The sequence below is a fragment of the Monodon monoceros genome, unplaced genomic scaffold (genome assembly GCF_005190385.1).
Source record: "Monodon monoceros isolate NGI ecotype Baffin Bay Population unplaced genomic scaffold, NGI_Narwhal_1 Super_Scaffold_10, whole genome shotgun sequence".
Classification (NCBI taxonomy): domain Eukaryota; kingdom Metazoa; phylum Chordata; class Mammalia; order Artiodactyla; family Monodontidae; genus Monodon; species Monodon monoceros.
In genome coordinates this window covers 49107578-49131170 of record NW_021703766.1, presented here as the reverse complement: position 1 = coordinate 49131170, position 23593 = coordinate 49107578, and the positions used below count along the sequence as shown (strand labels likewise).

The 23593-nt window shown below is 53.1% G+C and overlaps 2 protein-coding genes across 5 annotated transcripts in view; both read left to right on the top strand.

Moving 5' to 3' along the window:
• SYMPK (symplekin) overlaps positions 1-8553 on the top strand; it is a 35806-nt gene extending 27253 nt beyond the window's left edge. For 2 of the 3 annotated variants that reach the window (XM_029202387.1, XM_029202397.1), the window contains exons 20-27: positions 216-316; positions 943-1033; positions 2157-2258; positions 6135-6322; positions 7068-7244; positions 7437-7532; positions 7784-8119; positions 8286-8553. In XM_029202387.1, the coding sequence (XP_029058220.1) occupies positions 216-316; positions 943-1033; positions 2157-2258; positions 6135-6322; positions 7068-7244; positions 7437-7532; positions 7784-8119; positions 8286-8423 (1229 nt within the window). In that variant the 3' untranslated portion in view covers positions 8424-8553. Of the gene's footprint in view, positions 1-215; positions 317-942; positions 1034-2156; positions 6060-6134; positions 6323-7067; positions 7245-7436; positions 7533-7783; positions 8120-8285 lie in introns of those variants that run through there. The other variant, XM_029202409.1, reaches the window with a different exon arrangement.
• A 208-nt stretch (positions 8554-8761) lies between these two features.
• On the top strand, positions 8762-23571 carry RSPH6A (radial spoke head 6 homolog A). Of its 2 annotated transcripts, XM_029202421.1 has the most exons (6): positions 8762-9505; positions 11943-12177; positions 17266-18024; positions 19373-19514; positions 20293-20410; positions 23202-23571. In XM_029202421.1, exons 1-6 carry the CDS (start codon positions 8832-8834, stop codon positions 23422-23424), a joined length of 2151 nt encoding a protein of 716 aa, XP_029058254.1. In that variant the 5' UTR covers positions 8762-8831; the 3' UTR covers positions 23425-23571. The 2 variants fall into 2 exon arrangements, with proteins under 2 accessions (XP_029058254.1, XP_029058260.1); XM_029202427.1 differs by lacking the exon at positions 20293-20410 and having other exon boundaries at positions 23202-23568.
• The last annotated feature ends 22 nt before the right edge of the window (positions 23572-23593 follow it).

Genomic DNA, 23593 nt, shown 5'->3' with positions numbered 1-23593 from the left:
GAGTCTCTCCCCATCCTTGGGCTTCAGTTTCTCCATGTGGAAGAGTGTATTGCTAAATGCACTTGAGAAAGCAAGGAGCCAAGGACTTCTGCTCTGAAATGGAGTTGCCCCTCCCTGCCCCTCCCACACACCCACCACCATTTCTCCTCCTCCTCGGAGCTCACCTTCACCCCACCACCCCCAACACCTGTGCCTCCTGCTGCTTCTACCTGCAGTCCCACCCTCCCCAGAGCTGGTGAAGCGGGTCCGGGATCTCTACCACAAGCGACTGCCCGACGTCCGCTTCCTCATCCCTGTGCTCAATGGGCTGGAAAAGGTATGGAGCTGGATGCCTCGATGCCCCCACTGACAAGGACGTGGCAGGGCAGGGGCAGGGAGGAGGTAGGCAGGTGCCCATGTCAGATGCTTGTAAACACATTCTGGGGCTTGTCTGGGTCAGTGTCAACTTTGCAAGCTGCTCCCCTCTCTGAGCCTCAGTTTCTTCCTCTGTCAAGTGAGTATTACAGTGATGCACCCTCCTTGCCTCCCCCACCCCCCATACACACAAGATTGTCCTGAGGCCTAAATGTAACCACAGAAGCAGCACTCTTCCTAGCGTAGGAGGCACCTCCCCTTGAGGATGTGCATCCGCTGCCCATGCTCAGTCTTGTAACAGGCTGTGGGACCTTGGGTGAGCCTCCATCTCCTCCACTTGGCAGGAGGAATCACTGAGCTGGCCCAGGGGGCTCAAATGGGGGTTGATGAGGCTGGGGCTGAGTCAGGCCCAGTGAGTTGGGAAAGCTCAGCCTTGAGGGACCAGAGGAAGTGAGAGGAGGAAAGCACTGAAGGGGCTTGGTGAGGCCAGAGCTTGCCCCCCACCTCCCCAGGGTGAGCAGTGGGGAGGCTTGTTTGGAGGGGGTGGGCGGGTGTGTCTGACCTGCCTCCCCTGCCTTGCCCTTGTAGAAGGAAGTGATCCAGGCCCTGCCAAAGCTCATCAAACTCAACCCCATAGTGGTGAAGGAGGTCTTCAACCGCCTGCTGGGCACCCAGCACGGTAGGTGATGTGCTCTCCTCCCCACCAGCAGCCAGCTCAGCCCTGGCCCTCATATCCCTCCCCCGTGGCTCCCTGTGCCCCAGCTCCCCCAGGAGACCCCACCTCAGGCGGCAGGAGGAAGGGGTCCTGGAGGTGAGATGCGGAATGCTGGGGGAGGGATGCCATCTTTAGAGAGGAAGGGGTGGGGGCTCATCTTGCTCTCTGGGGCTACCGTCCAGACTTGGCGACATCTCAACGTCTATCCCAGAGCTCCCAGGTCACCCTCCTGTGATACATGGATGATGGCTTCATCCACAATGGGGACAAAATTGTGGAATTGAGGTCTGACTCTATAAGCGTCTTGCCTTCTAGGACCCAGCTACTCTTCCTCAAACATGGGCTGCACTCCTGCCCTTCCTTAGCTCTTGCATGAACCCCTCCAGCTGTGGGTGAGGGATCTTTGTTTGACCTGGTCAAAAAGAAAGAAAACTTCCAACCTAGAAAGACTACCAAGTGGCATAGGGTAGTTTCCTCACCCCTCACCCCAGTGGCTGGAGCTAAGGAGGGTGGAGGCTGTCTGTTCCACGTGTAATCTGGTGATTTAAAACATACGCACAAGAGTGACTGGGACCTTCAAAACCCCACCAGAAGACTGCCATCTCCCCCAGCCTCCTCCACTGTGGCATTCAGTTCAAGCAGTTTGCAAGTCTGTTGCCTGTCCCAGCCTTTCCTGTCCAGCGAATTCCCCTCAGTATCTGTGCTGTGCTAGGCACCTGGGATGAGCTCGTCCTAGCTCTGCCCTCATGGGTGCCCAGCCTGGGGCAAGTGTGGGGGAGAGCAGCTGAATCACACTAGATGTTGCCCTAACGAGGGTAGGAGCCCAGTGCTGGGGAGGAGGAGAGCACAATGAAGGCCTCTGATGATGCCCTCCGGTTGTGAAGGATGGCTTTCCAGCTGCTGTTGCATTCAGGCCCCTCCTTTTGCGTTCTCAGTCTCCTCCTCCTGCTACTTTAGCCCTTTGTACCCCTAATCCCAGAGGGCGCCTGTCTTCATTTGCCGCTCCCCCCAATTTGGGGGACTTGGACCTGTCTCTTAGGCCTCCATACTGTCTCCTCCACCTCCCCGCCACTCCCACCTGCTGCAGGTGAAGGGAACTCAGCCTTGTCCCCCCTGAACCCTGGAGAGCTTCTCATCGCATTACACAACATCGACTCCTCAAAGTGTGACATGAAGTCCATCATCAAAGGTGAGGCGTTCCCCCCAAATCCCCTTGAGTGGTCTGGCCACTTCGGACCTGGGGAAGAACCCAGTCACCCACGTGCCCCTGCTGGAATCTGCCAAGTCGGAGATTATGCTGCCTGCAGCCCCATCTCAGAGTTCCGGACACCTACCCTCGTTCCTCTCCCTCCCTCCCCACTTCTGTCCTTCCTTTCTCCCTCCCCCCACCTAAGGAACTGATACACCCACTGTGCACTGACACAGAGTAGTCCTCAGGAAGGGTGGGGAGCCCCTCCCTCCCAGCACCAGCCTGAGGAACTAAGTAAGCAGAGCCCTTGGCCAAGCTGGGCAGATGCACAGCCAGCAGAGCAGACAGAGTGCACCAGGGCAGTTGTTGGACCAGGAGTCTAGTCTGGCCTCCAGTTGAGACTGGAGAGTGTGCCTCCAGGGCAGGGGAGTTGGTGGCAACCTGGTGGGCTCACCACAGTTAGCAGTTTCATAATAGCTGTTGTCACTGTTTACCTAGCACTTACTCTGAGCCAGGCTTTGCTCAGTACCTTACAGGCCTGCCTGCCAGTCCACACCACTCTTTACCTGGGAAGTATGCTGACTTCCGTTTTGTAGACGAAATGGAAGTTCCAGAGAAGTTAAGTAACGTGCTCAGGGCCACATAGAAGCTAAGTGGTATAGTGCAAAAAAACAGAATCTGAAGTTGGGTGGATCTGAGTTGGAAACCCGGTCCTGCTGGTTCCTCCTGCAGATGGCATCCTGGGTCCCAGGGCTGCCTCCTGTGGGACAATCTCTCTCCCTCAGCTCTCCCCAGCGCTCCCCTCCACTTCCTCCCTGAAAGAGGTTTCTGGTCCAGAAGCCATGCTTTCCCCCACAGGTGGAAGCCCTTACTGTCCCCTGCTCTTCTCGGAAGACAACTGTCCTTTGTTTCCTCCTGTCTCCTTTAAAAGCGGGGACGGGGTTTTCCCTCCTTGCCATTTAGTTTCATGTCTAGCCTGAAGTAGCTTCTTCAGTGACTTATTTCCTAGTCTTCCTCAGCAAATTCTAAAATAGGTCAAGAGAGGAGCTTATGAAAATTATAAACACACGCTACAACTGAGAAGGAACTAAGGCCTCTAGTGGAAGCAGTAAAGTGAAAAGTGTCTCAAAGCTGAGGCTCCAGGAGTAGTCTTTTTACACGACCTGGCCCCTTAGATGATCTCTGGAAAGTTACAAGCCCATTCCCAAGGACGGTACCCTCACATGTTTTTATGTACAATTTGAGGGGTTCGGATTATGCTAGTATGGCCTGATTCTGGAACTGCAGAGCTGACCCTGGCTGGGTCTGGTGGTTTGGGGGAGGGGACCTGGTCAAGAGATGCGGTCAGGTGGTAACCGTGTAGGCCCCACCCACCCCTGCCACCTCACTAAAGCCCATTCATGGACCCAGATTTAGTCCCTGATCTTATACATGGGAACCAAGGCCCAGGGAGAAAAAGGACTTTAGCACAGGTCACACACGAAGCCAGCGACCAGGCCCTGGAGATGTCAGCAAGTCCTGGCCTTTAGAACCCCACGTGTTTCTTCCTACAAACCCAGGCCCACACGGAGCCTCTATATTGGTGAGCTCTTGGCAACCCTTCAGCTGGTCACCCTACCGGCTGTTCATCGCCAGCATGCAGTCCAGTCAGCTCCCAGAGCACGCTTCTCTGCTCAGGCACCAGTGGTTTTCTCAGTTGCACTAGTAACCCTACTTGACTGTAAGCTCCAGATCCAAAGTCCAGATACAAAGTCTAGTCCTGTTTTGGGCCCCAGTGGAATCCCCAGTGCCTAGCAGTATAAGCAGTCATTCCAGGCATTCAGTCTCTCCTTAAACCACCCTTTTTCTCTGGTGAGTTTTTCTACAACTGGACCTGTCCAGTGGACTGGTTCAGTGATTAAGAAAACTCACTGAGCACCTCTGCTCAGTCCTTTGCTGGGCAGTGCTGAGGATACAACAGGGATGGGGACAGTCCTGGCCTTGCCCTGCTGGGGCTCACAGGCCATCCCCAGAGTAACAGTCCAAAAGGAACAGGACTGGGACAGGGGGCCCAGCGCGGCCACTGACTCTCCCTTGTATGGGACGTTAGGGAGGGCTTCCTGGAGGAGGGGACACCTGAGCTGAGACCACAGAAGGATGAATAGGGGTGAGGTAACAGGAGAGAAGATGATCCCAGAGATCATCAGGCCAAGAGAGATGCTAGCGTGGCCTGGTTCTGGAACTGCAGAGCGCACCCTGGCTGGATCTGGCGGTTTGGGGGAGGGGGCTTGGTCAAGAGATGAGGTCAGGCTGTAACCGTGTAGGCCCTGCCCACACAGGGTCTCATAGGCCACAGTTCAAGTGTGGACTTGCTCACTTAAGGGCCTGTGGGAGGTACAGGGTCAGGTTGAGTTTTTTGTTTTGTTTTTTTGCGGTACGCGGGCCTCTCACTGTTGTGGCCTCTCCTGTTGCGGAGCACAGGCTCCGGACGCGAAGGCTCAGCGGCCATGGCTCACAGGCCCAGCCGCTCCGCAGCATGTGGGATCCTCCCAGACCGGGGCACGCACCCGTGTCCCCTGCATCGGCAGGTGGACTCTCAACCACTGCACCACCAGGGAAGCCCCAGGTTGAGCTTTTGAAAGACCCCTCAGGCTGCTGTATGGAGGGTGGATTAGAGGGTGGGTGGGAGGCCCAGGAGGAGGCTGGGGTAGAGATGAGGCGGAGGAGAGGGAAGAGGGTTGATTTTGGAGGCTTTTAGGCAGAGCAGGCAGAAGCCAGCAGCTACCTAGAAGGGAGGAGGAACAGCCTCAGTTTCTGACAGGTCCTCTTGTACTTTGTTCACCTTCTACTCTCCTTTCTGCTTCTTCAGCCTAGATATCCTCACTACCCTGCCTCCAACCTCCTCCCTGCCTGTCTACCTGTAATGCCCCCATCCTCCCCCTTTTCCTTATAGAAGCCCCCCACCCCCCATTCTTTATAGGCACCCACCCCTGTTCTCCATTAGCCTCTCAAGGATTGGGGGTCTCTTCTAGCTCAATAAAAACTTCCTGGTTGACAGACTCACATGGCAAGTGGTGTTTGGGGAAGAAGGGGTTCAGAGGCAGTTCCTGGAGTCTCCCCATTAACACAGTGGATCCGAGCACCACTGATTTTGGGGTACCACAACCCACTCCTGAGGGAACAGACCCCAGGGCCTTCACTGGTCTGCCTGCCTTCGTGGGTGCTTGTGTTGTACCAGCACTCCTTGGGCCCTTCCTGGCACTGGGTGCTGAGCTGGGGAGCTCATCGTATGCCCAGACATCCTCCTCTCGCCCCTTTCTCATTACTCTGTGGACCGTGCCTTCCGTGTAATCCTACACCTGGTAACACCTGAGCACCAGCGCAAGCCCTTATGCACTGGGTTGAGAGTAGGCAATCTCTTGACCAGCCTGCTGGTGGAGACCATCTTTTCTGTCTCCTATGGGATTACTTAACGGAAGTTAAAGCTGTTTCCCTCTCCAGTAGGGGTGGAGGTGCTATGCCACACCAGTCAAGCCAGAATAGGTCCCCAGGGGTTGGCAATATATCTTTCTCACCTCATCCTTTCTGGGGGTTGTCCCCAAACAGAGAGGGCCAAAGTCTTCCCACTCTGCCCAGTGGGGCTTCTAGGAGATGGAAGTGTCTTTTCCCTTAGACCCAGCTCCCAGGCTTTCCAAGGACCAGGCCACAGTGTCCCCTTAGAAGGAGACCTTCTGCTGGGTGGGGGAGGTCTGTCTTGCCTGGAGCTTCAGGAAGTCAGGGCTGGGTCTCCCCTCACACGGGCACATAATGGGGCTGAGGTTCTCTAAGGGGTGGGGCTCCCACTTCCCAGGGGGCAGCTGGGCAAAGGGGACAGGCCCACTCTCCGCCTCCTCGCAGCCACCAACCTGTGCTTTGCGGAGCGGAACGTGTACACGTCGGAGGTGCTGGCCGTGGTGATGCAGCAGCTGATGGAGCAGAGTCCCCTGCCCATGCTGCTCATGAGGACCGTCATCCAGTCCCTGACCATGTACCCCCGCCTGGGGGGCTTCGTCATGAACATCCTTTCCCGCCTCATCATGAAACAGGTAACCCACCCCTGACTACCCCAGTCTCCCAAGCAGGGGACTGCAGCAGGACACACTACAGACAGACTTGAGGCAAAACCCCAGGCTTTTCCAGCCTGCTTGGCCCCTACCCCAAGGGAGCCGTGATGCAGAGAATAAGCTCTACCAAGACAGCCAGCTCCTTTGCCCTGCCCTCTGCTGAGACAATACAACCTTTTAGGGGTCACTGAGTCAGACAGGTATAGGGTGGCAATGTGATGAGTGAGGGCTGTTGGGTGGTAGGAGCAAGCAGAAGGCTTCAGGGGGTGCACATCCCAGGAGAGGTATGGCCGCCCCTTGCCCCCCACCATTGTGCACCCAGCCAGGATGCATACTAGAGCTGAAAGATGGTTCCGTTTTTCAGGAGAAGCTAGAAATTGTTTTTAGAAATACCATGATGAAACAAAAAACAAACCCCATGCACAAGCCTTCAGACTGGATTTAGGCCACAGGTTGCTACTTTGCAATATCTGGCTTAGAGGTTAAGTGCAGATTCAGACAGACCTGGGTTCAGATGTTGGTTCTGCCCCTTGGTACCATACCTGTGTGACCCTGGACAAGTTCCCGCATCTGGGCCTCGTAGGTTTTGCAGGGTTAATGTCGCCCTCTAGAGGCTGCTGTGAAAGAAATGAGGCGGTGCCATCTTGGCAAGGTCTTTCTCCCAGTTTCTGGAGTGGCTGGCTGCCTGCAGGCCCCTTGATGACTGCTTCCTCCCTGCCTGGTCCAGGTGTGGAAGTATCCCAAGGTGTGGGAGGGCTTCATCAAGTGCTGTCAACGCACCAAGCCCCAGAGCTTCCAGGTCATCCTGCAGCTCCCACCCCAGCAGCTGGGTGCCGTCTTTGACAAGTGCCCGGAGCTCCGGGAGCCCCTGCTGGCCCACGTCCGTTCCTTCACCCCCCACCAGGTACCCCAGGGTGTGGGGTGGGTGGCCCCATGGATCCAGCCCTGGGGGACTGGGTGGGATGGGCAGAGGGGAGCCCTGCACCGCCATGAAGGTCTGGGCCTCTGGAGGGTCAAGGACACCAAGGATCTGGGTGAGGTGGGGTGTCTCTGGGTCAGAGCTGTCCGTAGCGCCCCCATCCTGCTCTTCCCCTAGCAAGCACACATCCCCAACTCCATCATGACCATCCTGGAGGCCAGCGGCAAGCAAGAGCCAGAGACTAAGGAAGCACCTGCCGGGCCCCTGGAAGAGGTGAGGGCCTGCAGCCCCTTCCCCAAGCCAGAAAGGCCCCGTCCCCTCCTACCCACTCCAGCCATCTCTCTGCCGAGGCTTCTACTGAAAGGAACTGGGGGTGGGGAGACAGCTGCCCCTTACTCCCTATACCCAGTCTGCTGTCTGCCTTAGGATGGTTTCTGTCTTCTTTCCCACCAACCTCTTGAGAGCAGCCTAGGTCCTAGGTCTCACCCGTCCCTGAGCTTTTGTGCATCCCTCCCCACCCCCAGGATGACTTAGAGCCCCTGGCCCTGGCACCGCCCCCGGCCCCCCGCCCCCCTCAAGACCTCATCGGCCTGCGGCTGGCCCAGGAGAAGGCCTTAAAGCGGCAGCTGGAGGAGGAACAGAAGCTGAAGCCTGGGGGAGTGGGAGCCCCCTCCTCGTCCTCCTCGTCGTTGTCCTCTTCCTCGGCCCGGCCAGGCCCTCCCCAGCCGGAGGAAGCCATTGATTTCCGGGAGGAGGGGCCTGAGTGTGAGACCCCGGCCATCTTCATCAGCATGGATGATGACTCGGGGCTGACTGAAGCTGCACTGCTGGACTCTAGTCTTGAGGGACCCCTACCTAAGGTAGGGATGACAACCTCAGAGCAACAGAGGACCAGAAAGATCAGGGGCCTGGGGTTAAGTGTGTGTGCCGAGTGCCCAAGGCGGGGAGGGGGCAGAAAGGGTATGGCCTGAAGAAATATTGGAGGTGGGACCGCGCTTTGACCGCTCCCCATTTTCCTGTCATCAGGAAGCTGCAGCGGGCGGATTGATTTCAAAGGAAGAGCGGAGCCCCCAGACCCTCACCCTTGCCGGAGAAGACACCGTGAAGACTCCCAGCCCCACTGCTGAGGAAGCCGGGGAACCCGAGACCAAGGGGAACAGCTGACGGCGCTTGGTGGGGAAGGGGAGTGGGACTGGGAGCTCAGGGAGGCCTGGGAGGGGCTTGGCCGGCGGTGCTTTGCCTTTAAAAATTAAAAATATCGCTGGTCTGGGGCAAGGGTGCAGTCTCTTCTCTGCCTCCGTGTCAGCTGTGGAACTGCGGAAGCTAGTGGGCGTGCCCTGGAGCTCCCTGGAAAACTGGAAGCCCTTCTGGCGTGCTGTTGCGCCTGCGCGGAAACCAGCTTCTTGGCCCCCAGCGTCTCCGCGCGCCCTCCCCTAGTAACGGGCCGCCCCCTCCCTCCTTAGAAACCGGCACCGCTGGCCTAGCGGCTGCCGAACACACACAAGCCGGGCGACTGGTCTGGCCTGCCTGTCTGCAAGCCTTCCTCCTAGAAGTCTGCGATCCCTTTGAACTATGGGAGACCTGCCACCCGACCCCGAGCCCCCTCCTCAGCTGACCTCCAGCCTTAGGAATTCACAGGTCTCCGAGCGGCGGCGCAGTCGGGAACACTCTAGGCCCCAGCCCACAGTCCCTGAAGAGGTGCAGCAGATACCGCTTGACGCTCAGATCCTGCGCGGTAGTCGGGAGATGGTGTCGAACCAGATCAACCGGGGCTGGTCACAAGGGGCCAGTCTGACCCCAAATGAGAACTTTATTTCTCAGGCCGAGGAAGCCCAGCGGGGGGGCATTGAATACCCTTCCCTGAATACGGGCTTTCCCTCAGAGGTACAGCCCCAAACTTACTTGAGTGAAGGCAGGCTCCAGGCCAGCCACAACGCCAGCCTAATCCTGCAGCAGCTACAGCAGGGCGAAGGCAACCTATTCCAGCAACTGGAGTCTGCCTACCAGGAGCCCCGGGCTGACCTCTTGGGCCAGTACACCAGGTACCAGAGAGAAGACCTGCATTTCAGCCAGGACACCCAGCATGGGCCCTACCTACGGGATGACCCCGCGCTCCAGTTCTCGCCCTCTGAGCTGGGCTTCATGCCCTTCAATATGGAGGTGACTGAGCCAGAACCTCGAGAGCTGGCCGTGCAGAACGCCAAGGCCTACCTGCTGCAGACCAGCGTCAATTGCAACCTCAGCCTGTGAGAAGGGGGCCCCCGGAGTGGGTAGAGGGAGGGGCCCAGGCAGGGAGAAGCCCCAGGCAAGGCCCTGCCTCAGGCCTGGGGTCTCTCAGACGAGATTGCTCCTCATTGAGAACCAGCGACCACTCTGGGGGCCTCTAACTCAGGAGTCGGGGAATAAATACTAACAATAGCTAGCATTTACTTACCAGACACTGTGCCAGTACTTCACACAGAAACATCTGGTTCTCATGGCTGAGATTCGTACATCTTTTGTTCCTGTTTTACAGGAGAGGAAACAGACACAGAGGAATTAGGTCCCATATCCAAAATAACACAGCTAAGATGTGGCAGAGCCAGGATTTCAACACAAGTGATTTGGCTCCTGAGGCCCTTTTATCCACTAAAATTTCCTGCCTGAGGAAGGCACTTGCCAAGGCCACTTAGCTGCAGTCATAATACACCTCTCAGCCCTCTATCACATCCTCATGAAGCTGACACTCTAGTGGGAGAGCAGACAATAAATATAATAAGGTATAAGGTGATGATAAGAGCTAAGGTGAGCAATAAGGCAGAGTAAGGGGGATAGGGACGGGATATTAAATAGTGTGAGGTCAGGGAAGGCCTCTCTGAGGAAGTGACACTTGATCAGGGACCTGAAGGAGGTAAGGGAGAGCATCTTGCAGGTAATTGAAGGGAGAGTCATCCAGATATAGAACACAGTGAGCTTCAAGGCTTTGAAGCTTGCCGTGTTTGAGGAACAGCAAGGAGGCTGGTGTGACTGGAACCAAGGGAGGAAGAGAGGAAGTGAGAGAAGAAGCGTTTGAAGTAACAGGTCTTGCTAAAGCACAAAGCTGACTCCCATTCCTCCTATGCTCCGAGCCTGCTGTGGCTCACCAGTGCCCTCAGGAGAAGGTTCAGGCTCCTCATAACAGCCTTCAAGGCCCTATATGATTCAGCCCCTTCTTCCTCTTCAAACTTCATCTTTAGTCAGCTCCTACCTCAGATCCTAGAATCTAGTCAAAATTAACCTCCAGCTCTTCCCCAATAGTACCCAGCCCTCAGGAGCTTCAAGGTCCCTTATTGTAAAGCCCTAGCCAAAGTCTCACTCCTCTTTACCCTTCCCAATTCAATGATGGCCCTCCACCACACCCAGGACTGCTGCCAAAGGGTTTGCACACTGAAGAGGGCTAGACATACATGTTTTGAAATCAGGCCAACCTGGTTTTAAATCCTGGCTGTGTTACCACTGTGTGACCTCATGACCTCAACTTTTCTAAGTCTCAGTTTCCTCATCTGGAGAGTGGAGATCGTAATTGTTCCTCAGATGTATGACTGTGGTGAGAATTCAGCGTTGCTCTCAAGTGCCCAGCACAGTGCCTGACTCAGGTGATTGGAAGCCATGATGATACTGTTACCAATCCGGCCTCCTTTCCTGCCACAACCCCTCTTCCTCACTCTACTCCAGACCTCCTCAGTGTTCCTCCAACATGCCAGGCACACCCTCGGCTCAAGGCCTTTGCACTCCATTGTCAACCATATCATCTGCAAACCATGACAGTTTTGCTTCTTCCTTTGTAATTCTTTTACCTTTTTCATGTCGGATTGCATTGGCTGGGACCTGCAGTGCAGTATTATATAGACGTGGTGAAAGAAGGCATCTTCATTTCCAGTCTCATAGGAGAAATATTCAGTCTTTTACCATTACGTTTGGTGTGTGCTGCAGGTTACTTGTGGCGCCCCTTTATAAGATTATAAAATATTACATTCTATTCCTAGTTTGCTAGGTTTTTAAAAATTACGAATGGGTGTTGAATGTTATCAGTTTCTCTGCACCTATTGGGGTGATCTTACATATCTCCTTTAACACGTTAATATGCTGAATTATTTTTTTCCTGTTTTTCTAATATCAGTTCAGTCTTGCATCCCTGTTCTTAACCAAATTTAATCATGGTGTGTCATCCTTTTGAGAATGCTGGATGTCACTTGCTAATATTTTGCTTAGGATTTCAGCATCTATATTTCTAAATGAGAATGACATGGAATTTCCTTTCTCCTAGTTTCCTTGTGTTTTGGTATCAAGATTATGTTAGACTCATAAAATGTCTCAGGGCCTATGCATATGCTGTTCCCTCTGACTGAAATACTCTTCCTTCCAATATTCGCATGGTATGCCCCCTCCCTGGCCTCCCTATTTAAAATTGTAAACCATCTCCTATCCCTGGCATTCCCAGTCCCCATTTCCTGCTTTATTTGTCTCCGTATAAATTACCACCCCCAACACACTATATATTTTGCACAGTCGGTTAATATGTCTCCATCACCAGACCATCAGCTCCACCAGGGCAGGGACCTTTTCTCTTCCCTGTGTCCCCAGAGCCAGGCACAGGGCCAGAAACACAGCAGCAAGCTCAGTAAGCTGAGTCCCCCACCTCCCATTCCCCTCTCCCGGAGGCAGGTATGAGCACCTGGTGAACCTGCTGACCAAGATCCTGAACCAGCGGCCCGAGGACCCCTTGTTCCTCCTGGAGTCGTTGAACCGCACCACTCAGTGGGAGTGGTTCCACCCCAAGTTGGACACGCTTCGGGACGACCCGGAGATGCAGACCACCTACGAGATGGCCGAGAGGCAGAAGGCGCTTTTCGGCCAGAGCGGCGGCAGCGAGGGCGAACAGGAGATGGAGGAGGAGGCAGTGAGTGAACCGGTGGGGAAGAGCGGTGGTAGCCCGGGTTTAGGCACAGCTCCTGCTAATGCCTGGAGGGGAGGGAGCGCACAGCACCACCCAGAAACACACGCGATTTCAGTCCAGAGTGTGGGTCGGGGACCAGGTCACAGAGGTCCTTGAACGCCAGGCTAAGGGGCTTGGGCTTTCTCCTGAGACCACTGGGGCGCCATGGGAGGGTTTGAAGCAGAGGAAAGGTTGGACAGCTCTGCTTTGTAGAAAGCTGACTCCAGCGCCACATGGAGGTGGAGGCTGATTTCTCCTACCATCCCTTACTCCTTTCTGCAAATAACTGCTCTGTGGATGTTTTCTGTGAAACCCACTGACTCCTGGAGTCTCTCAACACTGAATTTGCCTCCTATCCCCGGGACTCAGTTTCCTCTTTTACAAGTTGAGACCCGCTGAGAACTCTTCCACCCATGATTGATGAACATTCTACTATCCTCAGAATATTTAATTCCACGATTCTGTTTCCAGCATTGGACGATGGCTTAAAATTTGGCTGAAATGTTCTTTAACTCGTTTAAGAAACATTTGTTGAGAACTCTGTTTATCATAATTCTGACACCTCCTAGCCTCTCCCCCGCCAACCCCGGCTAAGAGCTTTAGGAGCATGGGCTCGTTTCCTCCCTGAAGCAACCTTGTAAGGCAAGTGCCATTTATTATTCCTATTTGTGGAGGAAGGACTTAGAGGGCTCGAAACTAGAAAAGACAGGACTAGGAAGGCAGGACCATGTCCTCCAAAGCCCGGGCTATCACCTCTGCCATCTCTGCTGATGCTGTTGGTCTGTGCTCACGTTTTATGCTTCTGAAATTCTAGGATTCTGGCGACAGTGGGGTGGGATAGTGAGAGAACTGGAAACGACAATCTGAGCAAGGAATGAGCCCTTCCTTGGGTGAGCAGAGCGCAGGTCGGAATCCAAGTCTTAGACATGAGGAACAGTCTTACCTGAGAATATGGTTTTAAATTTCAGATCAGCAGTCTCTCCTTGGGAGGCCGCACCCCCTTAGAACTGCACCCTTCCTCCCCGACATCTCCAGGTCGCACCCCTATCTAACGCAAGTCCCTGTCGGCCCCGCCTCCTTAGAACGCTGTGCCTCTAGAGGCTCCACTCGCTTAGAATTCCACAGCCCGTGAGGCTCCGCCCCCTTAAAATTCAATCTTGAGAGAGGCTCCGTCCTCTTCGAACGCTTGGTCCCTAGAGGTCCCATCCCCTTAGAACTTGGAGCTGGAGGTTTTTTGGTTTTGGTTTCGGGGTTTTTTGGGGGTTTTTTTTGAGCTGGAGTTTTTAATATGAGGAGGTCTGTAGAAGGGCAAAATTGTGGGCGTTTGTGGCCTGTGCATGTTTCTAGGAAGAGACTCAAATCCATGATTCAGCATTTTGTATTTGTTTTTCTGTCTGAGGGAAGGAAGGGCTCTCATTTCTCTCATTTTCTGTTTCTTCCATGATCCCCAACAGCATTTATGGAAAAATCCATCCTTTCTCCTGCTTTGAAAATGCCACCTCTACCATTTATTTACACCGGCACGGACTCCAGTCTGTTTCTGGAGTCTCTATTTAGTGCCTTGCTCTGTAGATGGCTTTCTGCTCTGGGACTCCTGCTTGTTGTGTACAACCGCTGCATAGCAGGTTTGGCTGTTTGGTAGCATAAGACTCCCCATCACAGCACCTCTGTTTTGAAAAGTTCCTACTATCCTCACATTTATAGTTTTGTTTTGTTTTGTTTTTTTGCGGTACGCGGGCCTCTCACTGTTGTGGCCTCTCCCGTTGCGGAGCACAGGCTCCGGACGCGCAGGCTCAGCGGCCATGGCTCACGGGCCCAGCCGCTCCGCGGCACGTGGGATCTTCCCGGACCGGGGCACGAACCCAAGTCCCCTGCATCGTCAGGCGGACTCTCAACCACTGCGCCACCAGGGAAGCCCACATTTATAGTTTTAAACTAACTTTAGTATTATTCTTGTACTTGTTTGGCAACACAGATCACTTTAAGACAGGAAATAGTTGTCGCAGAAATGAAGACAAGTGGATTAGACGAGATAGTTTTTCTCACACCTAATAGGTGCAAGCAATCTAGAGCTGGTAAGTTGGCTCCCCGGTGAAGGGGCACTGAGGGCTTTCTTCCCTCATCCCTCCCCTCCACTCCACCCAAACCAAGAAAGCCGTTTTCAGCATCATAGAAGCCTGGTTATAAATCCTATTTCTGGGGACTTCCCTGGCAGTTCAGTGGTTAAGACTCCATTTCCACTGCAGGGGGCTCAGGTTAGATCCCTGGTCAGGGAACTAAGATCCCACATGCCGCGTGGCATGACCAAAACATAAGAAAAATAAATTCTCTTCCTTCCTTCCTTCCTTCCTTCCTTCCTTCCTTTCTTTCTTTCTTTTTTCTGGCTGAGCCGTGTGGCTTGCGGGATTGTGGGATATTAGTTCCCCAATCAGGGATTGAACCCAGGCCACAGCAGTGGAAGCGCTGTGTCCTAACCACTGGACTACCAGGGAATTCCCTCTCCCTTTATTTTTTTAAACAAGGGGAGCAAGGGAATTCCCTGGCGGTCCAGTGGTCAGGACTCTGCCCTTTCACTGCTGAAGGTACATGTTCAATCCCTGCTTGGGGAACTAAGATCCCGCAAGCCATGCAGTGTGGCCCTCCAAATAAATAAATACATACATCAATCAATCAGGGGAGCAAAAGTTTCCCAGGAGCACCTCAGAAAACCTCTGCTTGCATCTTATTGGCCAGATTGGGTCACATAACTATCCCTTGACTGCAAGGGGCTCTGGGAAAGTGACTGTGGAGAAGGCAAGCAGTGGAGAAGGGGGTTGAGGATGGTGCCATCTGCCGTCAAACCCAAGGGCAGGAATGTAGCTGGGCCCCAGGCCAAGCTGGTATTCAGGGATCTCAGTGCCCATATCTCACCTCTGCTCCTCTCTCTCCCCTACCTCCTCACACAGTAGCATACAGCTGCCCCACAGTTCCTGAATTTTTTTTTTTTTTAATTCACCTAGGTGCCACTAGGAAATCTTTTCTCCCAGATCATAGATAGGATCTTCCTGGAAACTGGGAGAAAGAAAGAGGAAGGAAGATTCTGACCATAGTTAATAGAGGAATTAAGGAGTAGGGACTAAGAATATGACCTCTGGAGGCAGACCAACCCGGGTTTAAACCCAGCCATCCCAAAGAAGTAATTTCTAGGCAGGGAGACTCCAGATGTACTTTCTCTCCACCCAGTTACAAATTGCAGAGGTAGAGAAGGAGAGCCTGATCTGCCACTTTGGAGCAGTTGTCCTCACTTGCTCCAATCACCAGTGGCCAGAAGGCCAGGTGATATCATTTAATCACGGTTGGTGAGGCCACTCCATTGCCAAGTGGGTGGAAGACATTACCAGAAAGAGGGTGATGGCCATTGGCTCATGGGCTAGGCACACACCCCAAAGAGAGTTTTCTATGCTCATTCCCTTATCTTCCCTGCTGGCAGCACAGTGAGTCTTGGGATTAAGTTTTGACCCTGTCCCCAAGTTGCTGGTGTCAATATCAATTAGGCAGACAAGCTTTATTTATTTATTTGGTTGCATGGGGTCTTAGTTGTGGCAGGCAGGCTCCTTAATTGCAGCTCCAGGAATCCTTAGTTGCGGCTCGCCGGCTCCTTTAATTGTGGCATGTGGGCTCCTTAGTTGTGGCATGTGAACCCTTGGTCGTGGCATGCATGTGGGATCTAGTTCCCTGACCAGGGATCAAACCCGGGCCCCCTGCATTGGGAGCACGGAGTCTTATCCACTGTGCCACCAGGGAAGTCCCCTAGGCAGACAAGCTTTTGCACTGCGTTTAAGATTGAGGGCAGGGAATTCCCTGGCGTTCCAGTGGTTAGGACTTCACACTTCCACTGCACGGGGCGTGGGTTCAATCCCTGGTCGGGGACCTAAGATCCCACAAGCTGGACTGCATGACAAAAAGGAAAAAAAAAAGATTGAGGGCAGCTGCCAGAATCCCTTTCAAAATAACAATTCTCCTCCTATAGAGTATTAGTCAGGGCGTGCCGTTTCAAGCTGAGAAAACAAACAGCCTGGGCTTCCCTGGTGGCGCAGTTGTTAAGAATCTGCCTGCCAATGCAGGGGACATGGGTTTGAACCCTGGTCTGGGAAGATCCCACATCCCGCAAAGCAACTAAGCCCGTGTGCCACAGCTACTGAGCCTGCGCTCTAGAGCCCGCGAGCCACAACTACTGAAGCCCATGATCTGCAACAAGAGAAGCCACTGCAATGAGAAGCCCAGGCACCACAAGGAAAAGTAGCCCCCGCTCGCTGCAACCAGAGAAAAGCCCGCATGCAGCAACGAAGACCCAATGCAGCCAAAAAATAAAATGGAATAAATAAACATTAAAAAAAAAAAACAGCCAAACAATCTCAGTGACTTAACACCACACAGTTTATTTCTCACTCACACTACCTGCCCATCCAGGCTTGGCAAGGGGGCTTGGCTTATCAGACACTTGAGCTGGAGGGTGATGGAAGTGCCACTGTAACACAGGCTTCCACAGTTGCAGAGCAGGAAAAAGAAGGCAGAGCAAAACCCACATTGTTTCTTACAGCTCCTGCCTGGGTATGACCTGTGTCCCTTTCACTGCCATTTCAAGTGGTCAGAACAAGTGACATGGCCACTCCTGAATGCAGTGGGGTGGGGGTGGGAACGTATAATCCTCCTGTGGACAGGAACTTCAGGCATTTGTGAACAACGAAGCAGTCTGGCAGGCACAGGAAGAGGACGCAATAATTGTTCCTTTTAACACTGTGTTGTTCACAAATGGAGCTTGTAAGAAAATGGGAATGCAGTGTATACCTTTAGGAAAAACCTCAGGATGCTTGTCCCTAAATCTTTTACATCAACTGTACAATTTAGGCATCATCGTTCCTTGGCACACTTACCCCTACATCTCAGTGGCCAGAAACGGTGGCATGAGCAACTGGGTTACAGAGTCGTTTCACTCTGTAGACTCTAGAGAAGTCAGGCTGGGGAGCATGGCTTCAGCCTGGTTCCCTCTGCCTTCCGCCCCGCCCTCTGCAGGCTGGGACTGCTGTGCCCAACATCATGGAGAAGGCCTTCTACCTCGAGCAGGCCGGCGTGGGCCTGAGCTCAGACGAGAGCTTCCGCATCTTCATGGCCCTGAAGCAGCTAGTGGGACAGCAGCCCATCCACACCTGCCGCTTCTGGGGCAAGATCCTGGGGCTCAGTCGCAGCTACCTGGTGGCTGAGGTGGAATTCCGGGAGGGCGAGGAGGAGGTGGAGGAGACGATGGAGGGCGGCGAGGTCATGGAGGCGCACGGCGAGGAGGAGAGCGACGAGGGCGACGAGGGCGAGGAGAAGGCCACCGACGTCATCCCCAAGCCCACGTGGAAGCCGCCGCCCGTCGTCCCCAAGGAAGAGAGCCGAAACGGTGCCAACAAGTACCTGTATTTCGTGTGCAACGAGCCGGGCCAGCCGTGGGTGAGGCTGCCCCACGTCACGCCGACCCAGATCGTGCAGGCCCGCAAGATCAAGAAGCTCTTCACTGGCTTCCTGGACGCACCGGTCATCAGCTACCCGCCCTTCCCGGGCAACGAGGCCAACTACCTGCGGGCCCAGATCGCCCGCATCTCGGCCGCCACACACATCAGCCCCCTCGGCTTCTACCAGTTCAGCGAGGAGGAGGGCGACGAGGAGGAAGAAGGCGGTGCCGGGCGCGACTCTTACGAGGAGAACCCCGACTTTGAGGGCATCCCAGTCCTCGAGTTGGTGGACTCCATGGCCAACTGGGTTCATCATACGCAACACATCCTGCCACAGGTGAGGGCCAGACTCCAGCCTCCCCGCGGGTCGTAGCGCCAGGTGTGACTCCAAAATAAGACAGCAAGCACCTGCTCGGCCGCTAGGCCTCGTGCTCAGTAGCATTCATTCATCCATTCCTTCGTTCATTCAACAGATACTGGTTGCCAGTCCCCTGTCAGAAACCTTTGGGGCCAGAGGCACCTTGGAATTCTGAATTTTTCCGATTTTAAAAAGGTGACAGGAATTCCCCCGGTGGTCCAGTGGTCAGGACTCAGTGCTTTCACTTCCGGAGGGGGGTGCCCTGGTTTGATCCCTGGTCGGGGAACTGAGATCCCACAAGACTCCTGGTGCGGCCAAAAAAACAGTACTTACAAAAATAAAAGTACTTTAAAAAAATCAATAAAAATAAAGGTGACACACACTAAAAAAGTGACACAGTGCACATACTACATATTACACAACATCTCAAGCAGGGGCTGGGGCTGCAGCCTGTATTCAAAGGCGTCATTATTTCTGCAGCAAAACTGAAGAGCTTCCGATCACTCAGGTCAGGGTTTCTGCCAAATGACTTATGGAAAAACTTTTGGTTTTCAAAGCTTTTCAGATTTCGGAATTGTGGATAAGAGATGGTGGACCTGCATTTATTGAATGCCTAGTGTGTCTGAACTTGACATACATTTATTTATTCACTCAAGGCAGCACCTGCTGTGTGCTAGGAACTTTTTATTCATTCGTTTTTTCAATAAACATTGATTGACTCCACAATGTTTTATTGAATCCAAATAACTGCTTCTGAGATGGGTACAATGGTCATTCGCATTTCATAGTTGCTGAAACTGAAGTCTGCTATATGCTCTGCACTTAGGTTCACTCATTCATTCAACAAACATTTATTGCTCTTCAGTACCTCCTGCAACCCAGCAACAATCCAATGAGAGAGGCACCCATGACACCCCCATTTCACAGATGAGCAAACAGAAGATCATTTGGGCTGCCAAATGTCAACTCCACAAGGGCAGACATTGGGGGTGGTCTCTTTTCTCAAGGATACATATCCAGCACTGAGAGCAGTGCCTGTATATGGTAGGTGCTCCTTAAATATACAGTAAATGAATGGATGAATGGATGCACAAATGGAGGCCACAGAACCTGAGAGAGGCAGGAGTCCCCATCTCACTGCTGCAGCTCTCAGCCCATTCTCCCCTCACCTCCTACCTGTGCGACTAACCTTGTCCTTCTACCCACTTCTGGGTCCCTGAGAACAGGACCCGTCCCCAGTATCCTTTCCTGGTCCTTCACCTCCTCCCAGAGTACAGGCCGGACTCTGTGCCCTGGGGGTAGCACCTGACCTCCTCCCCACCTCCAGGGCCGCTGCACTTGGGTGAACCCTTTGCAGAAGACGGAGGAGGAGGAGCTGGGGGAGGAGGAAGAGAAAGCAGATGAGGGGATAGACGAGGCGGGGCAGGAGGTCGGCCCCCCGCTGCTGACGCCAGTCTCAGAAGATGCAGGTAACAGCCCCCACTTCACACACAGCTCTGGTGGAGACTGGGAGAAAGGGAGGGGCAGCGAGACTGGTGGCGGGGGGCACCTCTGTGAGCTTTGGTTGTGTTCTCATCTATAAAATGGGCATCCCATGGGGTTATAGGAATGTGTCCATCTTGTGAACCTTGTCTGGCACGTGGCAATGGTCCAGATGGTGAGATATGGTCTTTCGAGTCCCATATGGGTTTGGGGAGGGGGAGAGATAGCTAGGGAGGCCTCCGCAGAGGAGGCAGGACTTGAGCTGGATTTTGGAAGACTGGACAAGAATTTCCTGAGGTGGGAATCTCAGGCATCTGAAGGAAGAAAGGAGAGGCTGAGAGTGGGCGAGTGAACAGAGTCTGGATGTGGACCCCGATTTCCATGAGCCTGGAGCCTGTGCCCTGTCCTCTGATCCCTGGTCCAAACTGATGGCCAACCTTTAAGGAGAATCACAGTAGCTCCCCTGTCAGGGCCTCAGGGCTCACTGCCACCCTACAAAGGAGGTGAGATAAGTGCCTCCTTTCCCGGGTGCGGTCACTGAGGCTCAGACAGGAGTAGTGGCTTCCTAGGGCCACACAGTGAGAGTGTGGTCAGAGCCAGGGTTCAAACACTGAAGCCAATGCTGTTGGCCCCACAGGCCCTTCCTTGTCCTCCCTCTTTGCTCCCTCTCTTCCTCCTGTCTACCTTCCCTCCAGGGGGCTGTGCAGGGCAGGGGGAGCTGCAGCCTAGCCTCTGACCTCCCTGGTGCTCTCTGCTCCCCCACAGAAATCATGCACATGTCACCCTGGACCGCCCGCCTGTCCTGCAGCCTCAGCCCACAGTACTCCGTGGCTGTCGTGCGCTCCAATCTCTGGCCAGGGGCCTATGCCTACGCCAGTGGCAAGTAGGTCTTCTCCTAGTGCCTCCCAGCAGAGGGCGCTGCTACAACGTCATCAGAGCCAGGCCGGGTGGGGCAACTCACCAGGGTGGGCAGAGATTGGGACAGCTCCCTTCAGGAAACCCCCAGGGGCTAACCTCCTCACTCAGCTCCCAGGGGTCCCACTAGGGCTAAAATTAGAAATCCCATACCAAGTGTGTGAGCCCCTGGGATGAAACAATGGAAGGTCAGGGAGGGGAAGGGACTCAGGGATCACACTGCCTGTGCAGTATTCAAACGTGGATACCTTGGCCCCTTGGCCCAGGCTTTCCTGCTGTCTGAGGCATGGAGCCAGACAGGACTCAGATGTCCCCTTTGGGGTGGCCTTGATGGGCAGAGTCTCATTTCTAGGGAAGCTAACTCCTTCCCTGGGCCTCCTCCACAGTTCTTCCAATCTGAAGGATCTTTTCTCTAAGGGCACAGATCTTCCCCACCAGGATCCCCCACCAGCTGTTCCCAGAAGATTGGCAGGTGGAGGTCATTCCCACATCCTCCCACCTCGGCTACACACTCGAGACAAGTCCCTCAGCCTCTCACCAGGCACCATCCCAGCTTTTCTGCTCAGCCACTAGAGAGCGTAGCCTGCAGCCACAGGGCATGCACTTACCGGCTCTGTCCAGCAGATGGCATGACGGTTTTTCATAGCTTTTCCTTCTCCATATCAGTGAACAGCCTGCACTGTATTCCATGCTATGCTTCACAGTCAAGGTGGGATTTTACATCATCTTGATAATTTAACCACATTCTTGACAATTTCTTTTTCGCCTCCAGAAGCATGGAAGAGGTATGCTTGCTTTTGCCAGAGCCCTTCTTCTGGCCACACCCTAACTTGCCAGCATCCCTCTGAAAGCAAAGGATCCAAACTTGGAGCTCCACTCACCCACCCATCCTCCAACCCCCACTTACCCAACCACCCAGCCACCCTCCCATCCACCACCCAACCATGCATCCATCTCGCCACTTTTCTTCTTTATAAAAGACTCTTGAATGTCACCGTTTACCAGCTGTACGCTGGGCCCCAAGTACTTTGTTGAAAAAGCAGATATGGATCCTACTCTGGGAGCAGGCAGAGGAAGCATAGGTGTTAGATGTATGTACATCGAGCCTCACCCTCCCTCACCCCCTTACCCCCATGAAATATCCTGTTACAAACTAAGAGAAGTACCACTAGGGAGAGTGGAGGGACCAATGACAGCTCATACCTGTCCTGTCTTGAGGGGATCAAGGAAGGATTCAAGGCTGAGAAAAGCAGACTTGATCGGAAATCTTTGGGTGAAAAAAAGAAGTAACTAGGGGAAAAGCAGGCAGAAGGACATTCTAGACTAGAGCTTCCCAAACTGTGAATGGGTAGGACTCACCAGGGGCTCTGGTTAAAGCTCAGGTTCTGATCGCCTGGGTCTGGCTTGGAGCACAAGACTCTGCCTTCCTAGCAAGCACAGCCTCCTGGGTGAGGCTGCTGGTTCCTGGACCCAGGAACCAGGGCTGGCAGAGGTCAGGGGCTTCCAAGGAAGCAGTGTATTTGAAGGCTCCGAGGAAGACCCGGAGGAAAATGATTCTCGAGGGAAGAGCAAGGCTATGAAAATAAGGTCAAATCCAAACTGCTCCCCGTGGCAAACTCTCTGCTTCTCTCCCTGTCTCTTAGTCCGCTCCCTTTCCCCCCATCTACTCCTCTTTCCTTCTCCCATTAAAATTCTGGGGAGAGGTGAATTGGTGGGCCTGGGATGCAACCAGTTATGCTCTTGTTTATTGTCAGTCTCCTCTCTCTAGAATGTAGGCACCATAGCAGGGATTCTTGTCTAATTTGTTCACTGCTAGGTTCCCATATCTAGACCAGTGCTGGTCAATATAAACAAAATTTTAATAATGTATTTAACCCCAAATATCCTAAATATTCTCATTACAACATGAAATCAATAATGTAAAAATTATTAACCAGCTAGTTTACACTCTTTTTTTCATACTAAATCTTCAGAATCTGGGGTGAAGTTTACACTCACAGTACATCTCAATTCGGGTACTAAATTTTCATCAGAAATACCTGACCTGAAAAAAAAAAAAAAGAAATACTTGACCTGTATTCAGATTTCACAACACGTACAGTTGAAAAAGTAGATTCGTGTACCCAGGTTGTCCCAGACATACTTAGATGTCTTCCAATAAATGAAGTATCAGTTTTATTGTTTAAATTTAAGTTAATTAAAATTAAATAAAATCCTCTCCAACAACAGTAGAACACACATTCTTTTCAAGTGTGTACAGAACATTCTCCAGGATAGACCAAATGCTAAGCCATAAAACAAGTCTCAATAAATTTAAAAGGATTGATCATATAAAATTTCTTCTTTTACCACACTGGAATGAAATTAGAAATCAGTAAAAGAAGGAAATGTGGGAAATTCACAGGTATGTAGAAATTAAACCACAAAGTCCTAAATAATCAATGGGTCAAAGAAGAATCCACAAGTGAAATTTGAAAATTAAATAAAATTAGAAATTCAGTTCTTCAGTCTCACCACATTTCAGGTGCCCAACAGCTACATGTGCTGTTAGACAGTGTGGCTCTAGACAAGACCTGGCACTTAGTAAGTGCTAAGTGAATACTGAAAGAACCAATGAACAGGGAAACCTGGTGGGCACATTCCACTCTACCACACATAACTTTGCAGGCATGCCATGCCTAGGCTGGGTCCCACCTTTAACAAAAGTCCAGGCTGGGGTCTTTGAGGGAGGATTTCCCAGCATCTCTCTGCCCCTCCAGGAAGTTTGAGAACATCTACATCGGCTGGGGCCACAAGTACAGTCCTGAGAATTTCAACCCGTCCCTGCCAGCCCCTGTTCAGCAAGAGTACCCCAGCAGCCCGGAGATCGTGGAGATGAGCGACCCCACGGTGGAGGAGGAGCAGGCCCTGGCAGCCGCGGAGGAAGAGGAAGAGGAAGAGGAGGAAGAGGAGGAAGAGGAGGATGAGGGCCAGGATGACTGAGGCCCCATAGCCCCCTTCCTCAAGCAGGTAGATAGCAGGTTTTCCCTTATACACAGTTTTAGCTTGGTTTTTTTTCATTCTTGGTTTGCTTCCTGCCCCTAGAGGGCAGGGGTAGAAGAGGAAGGCAGCTGCTCTAAATAAAATTTCCTCAGGGCATTCCAGCCGAGTC

Excerpts from the sequence above, each read along its gene's own strand:
- RSPH6A (XM_029202421.1), top strand. The coding sequence starts at position 8,832 with ATGGGAGACCTGCCACCCGACCCCGAGCCCCCTCCTCAGCTGACCTCC. Across the intron at positions 9,506-11,942 it reads GTCAATTGCAACCTCAGCCT|GTATGAGCACCTGGTGAACC; the intron begins GTGAGAAGGGGG and ends TCCCGGAGGCAG. Across the intron at positions 19,515-20,292 it reads GCCAGTCTCAGAAGATGCAG|AAATCATGCACATGTCACCC; the intron begins GTAACAGCCCCC and ends GCTCCCCCACAG.